We start from the raw sequence: 7398 nt of genomic DNA, 5'->3' as shown, positions 1-7398 counted from the left end.
GGGAAAGAGGAAATTTTTCAAAGATTTGTGACCCGTTGATATATATTTAAGACTCACTCTGCTCCTCCTCATTTACTTGTTTTCTCAGAGGCTTTTCCTCCCTTAATCTGTCGGTTTAGTATGGCAAGTCCGTGGTCATTTGCTGGCTCCAAATGGTTGTGACAATGAGTATGTAATTTCACCCACTGTTCCCGTTGGGGAGTATTCCCACACTCCAAGGACAACTTCTATTGTCCCACTTGGCCGGGCAGGCCTCTCAGCACTGGGTACAGCTCAAAGCTATGCCACATCCAACTACGTGAGGAGGCCTGTTTTCTGATTTGTCATCAGCAAGCCCCTTGGCAAGGTGCTATCATTGTGCTCCCTGGGTGTCTCTTGACTGAGTGAGCAAGGACGTTAAATATTTTACTTTTGCAAAACAGACCCACATATAGGGCAATAAAATATGGAAACTGGCTAGAAAACTAGATATCAAATAATTCAAAACACTAACTTGGCTCAGTGACTTGGCTTCTTGAATAACTTTCCTAAGGACTGAACAAGGGACAGCCTTATTCACAAGTACACATCCCTCCCCACTAAAATGTATTAGATGGGGATTGTATCGGGGTTTTGACAGATTACAGTGAGGGCTGGGGAACTGGTACTATTGATTTCCAGGGTGACTATATTTCATTTTCAAAATGTTATGACTATGACTTGAGGTCAATGCATTAAAAACTGAGCTTACTAAATAATGAGTTCTTTGATATTTAAAGCACACAGAAAAATTAATTCCTGTTCGCCTAAAGCAAAAGCAAGCAGTAAGATCATAAAATAGATACACTGGTTTTGCTCTCAACTAATGTAATGAATGTATAAATCTTTGTCTGCTTTTTGTTCATGTTTATTCCTTGGGTGTTAATGAAATGGGGAACTGTTATCAGTAAGTTAATGGATGGGAGTGAAAAGGAGAGCAGGAATTCATGGCACGATAAAGCCAGGTTTCATAGGCTCGCGGAAAGCACTGCAATGCGCAAACCATCTGTTCTGACCCAGGGGGTTGATAATGACACCAGATGGCTGAAGTCTTCCATTTATAAGAAGTTTGAGAATCAGACTTATTAGTATTGATGTGAGTTTATTGATTAGTTGTGGAGAGTCAAAAATAAATTTCAGTTGTAGCTAGAACTTCAGTTAGAAAACCATACTGAATCCCTAACTTCTGATAAAATAAGCAGTGAGCATCTCCTTGGGCAATATTTCAGCCAGACAGGTAGTTCTGAAATGAGTGTCTAACTCCTAGCCCCACAATATAAAACAACCACCACCACCAAACCAGTACATAAGCCATGAGAAACTGAGACAGAGAGACAAGAGTGTGTGCTGATTCTGGGGCCAAACTCCCTGGGTTTGTTTCCTGTGGTCTCTGCTCTTTCTACATGCCTCACCTCGGACAAGTTACTTCACCTGTCTGCCCAGTCGCTCACCAGTAAAAGGGACTCAGTAATGCTGCCTATTCCTAAGGTTGGCATTTTAAAATGATTGTAACATGGTTTACACATCATAAGCACTAACATTTGATGAACATGTTGGTGATAATGGTGGTGACCATGGCTATCATAATGATGGTGACCATGGCTGTCATAATGGCGGTGACCATGGATATCATAATGGTGGTGACCATGGCTGTCATAATGGCGGTGACCATGGCTGTCATAATGGTGGTGACCATGGCTGTCATAATGGTGGTGAGCATAGTTATTATAATGGTAGTGACCATGGTTATCATAATGGTAGTGACCATGGTTATCATAATGGTAGTGAGCATGGATATCATAATGGTGGTGGTTGTGGAGAGTCAAAAATAGGTGACCATGGCTATCATAATGGTGGTGACCATGGCTGTCATACTGGTGGTGATCATGGATATCATAATGGTGGTGACCATGGCTGAAAATGGATATTCACTTGCTAAAGAATGAAATTGGCCCCTCATCTTACATCCATGGTGGTGACCATGGATGTCATGATGGTGATGTCTTCCCCGAAGCTGTATCACATCTTAAATGGCCACCATCGTGCTTCCTAAAGTCTGTTGGTCTCTGGACCACAGTTGAGCCACCCTATTCATATAATGAATCTATGAACTTAGATTTTAACTAAAGTATATATTTCAGGTAAATACCTAAGTAGGTTTCAAGCTGAATTAGAATTCAAAGATCTAATATCTATTTACTTTAATAACAGCCAGGAATACAACGACTTTAGAAAAAATATTTACAAATAAGAATACGATGATTTTATATTAAAATAATATTAAGGTTATCAGGTAGAAAGGAAACTTGCTTTGTTCTTTGTGGGTCAGAGAGAGGTTTGGGCCAATGAGTTCCAATTTATAGGGAAATTGTTGTTTGGCTTGGTATAAAGAACTTTCCAAGGGTGAGAGTTTTCTAAAGAGTACATGCTGCCCCTGTGAAGGTGTTCAGACAAGGCTGGCGATGAAGTTCCAGACCGGAGAGCCCAGCAGTAAACCCTTGCATGCACAGTGAAATGATTTTCAACAAGGTGTCAAAACCACACCATGCAGCCAAGATGGTGGCTTTAGCAAAGGAAATTTAGGAAAATGGATATTCACTTGCTAAAGAATGAAATTGGCCCCTCATCTTACATCATTCATAAAAATCAACTCAAAATGGTTTATAGAATGAAATGTAAGACCTGGAACTGTAAAATTCCTAGAAGAAAACAGAGGGGAAGAACTTCATAATATCGGTATTAGTGATGATTTCTTGGATATGTGGCAAAAGCAAGAATAGACCAGTGGGACTACATCAAACTTGGAAGTTTCTGTGCAGCAAAGACCACAGCAGAGTGAAAGGCAACCTGCAGAGTGGGAGAAAATATTTGCAAACCACATATCCAATAAGAGGTTAATATTCAAAACATATAAGGAACTCCTGTCACTCAATAGCAAAACAAACAAACAAATTACCCGACTTACAAATGGGCAAAGGTCTTAAGTAGACATTTCTCCAAAGAAGACAGACAAGTGGCAATCAGGTACATGAAAAGCTGCTCAACATCATTCATCATCAAGGAAATGTAAATCAAAACCACAGTGAGATACCACCTCACAGCAGTTAGGATAGCCCAGGGGTCCTCAAACTACGGCCCGCGGGCCACATGCAAATACATATATTGTATTTTGTTCCCGTTTTGTTTTTTTACTTCAAAATAAGATATGTGTGGTGTGCATAGGAATTTGTTCATAGTTGTTTTCTTTTAAACTATAGTCCGGCCCTCCAACGGTCTGAGGGACAGTGAACTGGCCCCCTGTTTAAAAAGTTTGAGGACCCCTGGGATAATCATTCTATAAAAATCAGAAAAAAACACCCCACCCAAAAAAAATAACAAGTGTTGGCACTATGTGGAGGACTTGGAACACTTGTGCTCTGTTGCTGGGAATGTGTACTGTTGCAGCTGGTGTGGAAAGCAGCATGGAGGTTCCTCAAGGTATTCAACATAGAGCTGTCATGTGACCCAGCAATCCCACTTCTAGAGGAAATTCCCATTTTCCTCTACCAGCACATCTTCCAACTGGGTATTATTGGTCTATACAAATGCTATTGATTCTTGCATGAAAATTTTATATCATACTACACTGCTGGATTCTTTTATTATTTGAATTAGTTTTATCGTTGCTTCTCTAAAGCTTTCCAGGTGCACCATATATCATTTGTAAATAGAGGTAGTTTTGTTCTTCTCTTCCAATTCTCATGTCGGGGATTACTCTCCCGGACCCAAGTGAATTGGCAAATACACCCAGAACAGCTTTACATGGAAGCAGAGGCTGTCCTTCACTCCCTTGTTCCTGACTCTACTGGGGACACCTCATTGAGTAATATTCTGGGCTTAGGGTTATGATACACATTTATCTATTCCTGTTTCTCAAGAAAGTATTAGAAAATATTACAGCTTTACCAACATGACTTATAGGTTGGAATAAAAACAATCAGTAAAAGATTGTGTGTGAGGTTGTGGGTGTGGGGTTGCGTATGTGATTGTGTATGTGGTTGTGTGAGGTTTTGTGTGTGGTTGTATAAGGTTGTATGTATTGAAGTTGTGTGTCTTGAGGTTGTGTGTATGTGTTAGGTTGTGTGTGTATGGTTATATCAATAATATATTTCCTGAAATAGTTAACTGTACTGTGGGGCATTTCTCTATGTTCAGATATAATTTTTCAGAGAGAGAGAGAAAACAATGAAGTAAGATAACATGTTATAAAATAAAGGATGTAAAATTGTTCTTCATGATACTCATTTTCTGCAACTTTTTAAATAGATTTTAAATTATTTCCAAATAAAAACAAAAATCTATTCTTAAATGTCATTTTAACCTGGACATTTTATGGGAAAGCCCATTCCGCCAAGCTCTCCAGAGGGTGTGTGATGTCCCATTAGATCTGTAAGTTGAAATCCTCAGATTCTCTGACATGCGTGAGGGGCTGATGCAATTCACATCATCTGCCTCATTGCCCTTGACAAACACAATGGTGACAAAATTTGGATTGTTCAGACAGTGGAAAGCAGTCACTAAACAATCTCTCTGGTACATTGAATGTTAGCGGCTCTTCTTGCTCTTTTATGTGCCACAAGTTCACGTATGCTGTTCTTTCAAAACTATTGCAGAGGCTGAGGAGGAGGAGGGGACAGATGGGAGGGGTCAGTGGAGGACATCTGTAATACTTCCAACAATAGGTTTTCTAAAATATTGCCATAGCATCCAGGGTTCGAAAATCTCCATGAGCATGAACTAGACTTCTATTCCCTCATCTCTCAGGCTTTCTCATCATTGCTGCCACCTACCTGCTCCACTCAGTGTAACTAACGCGGAGAGAGCACAAAGGACACAGGACAGTGTGAATTAAAGAGCCCCTCCCTTACGCGGCACTCCAGGCTGCAGGAGGGGCTCCTGAATAGGCGTGCCTCTCCACATACCGTGCCACACAGCTAGTTTGCTTTCAGAGGCAGCAAAATGACTACTTTGTGGTTTTTTCTTTGAAAGGGCTTTGGGGTTCCCAGACAATATTCTGAATAACAGGTAAATCCATCTGCAATTTACAGGCAATACATGCGTCTCTCTCTGAAGTACATGGGCACTCAGTTGTGAGAGAAGAAGGAATACCTACACATTCCTCCGTAGATTATGTTCTAACTTGGCTCCGGCCCAATCCCCTCCATGTAATACCTGTTAGTGATTCTGCCTAAAAGGCTTCCTCATCAAAATCACAGCTTCTTGCTGAAGCTATACTTTTATTATATTATCAGCAGCTGACAATGCTAGGGATGGTGTACAGTAAGGGTGACAAAATACCACAGCTGACTTTTAACCATAACAAACATATGAGGTGGTAACTTTCTCAAAAAGGAATGTGTCATTAGCCATAAAGCTTTCTTCCTCTTTTAATGTAAGTTTCTAAAACTCGGTGATAGATACGTAAATCTTTCAATTTGACATTTTGTCATAATTAGAGACCTCATATGCTTATCAACCGGAGTTAAGCAAACTCCTTTGGAAATGGGACCCACTGCTTCTCCCAGATCAGCCTGGTGTGAGCCAGGGAAGGGCAGGGGAAGAGAAGAGGAAGAAACTTAGACGTGACCAGCCCTGTGCACAGGTCCTGGCCTGGCAGAACAGAATGTACACGGTACACAAACACGGCCCATGGAGCCAAAACGCTTCTCCATCCAGCTTCCGTGGTGAACATAAACACCCTGTAGCTTTCATCCCAAAGGAGGCATGAGCTGGGGGGGAGAGGGGCGGGGGGCTGGCTGCAGGTGAGCCATGCAGAGGTGCTGACACAGTCCCTGTCTCCCCCAGGATCGACATCTTCAAGTACGTGATCTACGGCATCGCGGCGGCCTTCTTCGTGTACGGCATCCTGCTGATGGTGGAGGGCTTCTTCACCACGGGCGCCATCAAGGACCTCTACGGGGACTTCAAGATCACCACCTGCGGTCGCTGCGTCAGCGCCTGGGTAGGCTGTCTGCCCCCTTCAGCGCCGCGCGTGTCCATTCCGGTTGCACGCGGGTGCTGGTCCTCCTCTGCCAGGAATTCAAGTATTTTTTATTTTTATTTTTTAAATTTATATATGTATTTTAAGAAGATTTTTAAAAATATATTTTTATTGATTTCAGAGAGGAAAGGAGAGGGAGAGAGAGAGAGAAACATCAATGATGAGAATCACGGATCGGCTGCCTCCTGCACGCCCCACACTGGGGATGGAGCACAACCGGCGCCTGTGCCCTGACCGGAATCAAATCATGACCTCCTGGGTCACAGGTTGATGCTCAACTACTGAGCCACGCTGGCCACCAGCCGGGCTCAACTTTTTTTTTTAAACATAATAATATTCCCTCCTTTGATCACTGTCTTAACTCTTAGTATATTATGTTCTAAATTAAGATTATTCCATGTGAAAATTCACTTTCAAATTCTCAAATCACACACAACACAACTGGTTTTGTTTTAGAGGAAGCAAAACTGTCGATTGATTTATGATTTTTTTTTCCCAAAGGGCTTTGGGATTTCAATATAATATTTAGAAATTCCAATAACAGAAAAATCCATTGCAATTTATAGACAATACTTGGTTGGGTCTCTTCTCCCTAAATACATGTCTGTGTATTGTACCTTAAATTTGGGGGGAATTGTGTCATCTAATGTCTGTTTAATAGTGATAAAGATAAGAACTATACTGTCATACTAATTTCGGTTTTAAATCCTCTTGGTCTGATGGCTGGTGGGAAATCAGTGTGTGGTACCCTAGAGCTGACACAGCCAGTGCACGTACCTCTATGAAAGCACAAGAGGGCGAAAGCGAAGGGTGATGCGGGCGCGTGGACTTTTGCATCTTCATGCAGCACAGTTTCCCTGTAATGACACCTCAGAGCTGCCATCCTTGGCTAACATGTTTTCTTCTTTTCCAATGTCATATCATAACATGAATTTAATCCTGGCACATATTTTATATTAAGTGAGATGTCTCTAATAAGGAATGATATAATTTATCTCAATCTTACACAAAACGTTTTTTTTATTAAATCTTTATTGTTCAGATTATTACATTTGTTCCCCTTTTCTCCCCCCATAACTCCCCTCCACCCAGTTCCTGCCCCACCCTCCGCCCTCACTCCCCACCCACTGTCCTCATCCATAGGTGCACGATTTTTGTCCAGTCTCTTCCCGCATCTCCCACACCCCTTTACTCCCCAAGAATAGCCAGTCCATTCCCATTCTATGCCCCTGATTTTATTATAATCACCAGTTCATTCTGTTTATCAGATTCTCAACTTGATTTTCAGATTCTCTTGTTGATAGATGTGTATTTGTTGTTCATAATTTGTATCCTCTCTC

At 41.5% G+C, this 7398-nt stretch overlaps 1 protein-coding gene across 2 annotated transcripts in view; it reads left to right on the top strand.

Annotated features, from left to right (window-relative positions):
• The window catches only part of GPM6A (glycoprotein M6A), a 179115-nt gene that overhangs the window by 150855 nt on the left and 20862 nt on the right, over window positions 1-7398 (top strand). For both annotated transcript variants that reach the window (XM_006772655.2, XM_006772654.2), the window contains exon 3: window positions 5863-6019. In XM_006772655.2, coding sequence (XP_006772718.1) covers window positions 5863-6019 — 157 coding nt within the window. The remainder of the gene's footprint in view (window positions 1-5862; window positions 6020-7398) is intronic.

This window comes from Myotis davidii, unplaced genomic scaffold, assembly GCF_000327345.1.
Source record: "Myotis davidii unplaced genomic scaffold, ASM32734v1 scaffold184, whole genome shotgun sequence".
Classification (NCBI taxonomy): domain Eukaryota; kingdom Metazoa; phylum Chordata; class Mammalia; order Chiroptera; family Vespertilionidae; genus Myotis; species Myotis davidii.
Note: the sequence above shows the minus strand (reverse complement) of the source record. Positions and strands in the feature narration are given on the sequence as shown.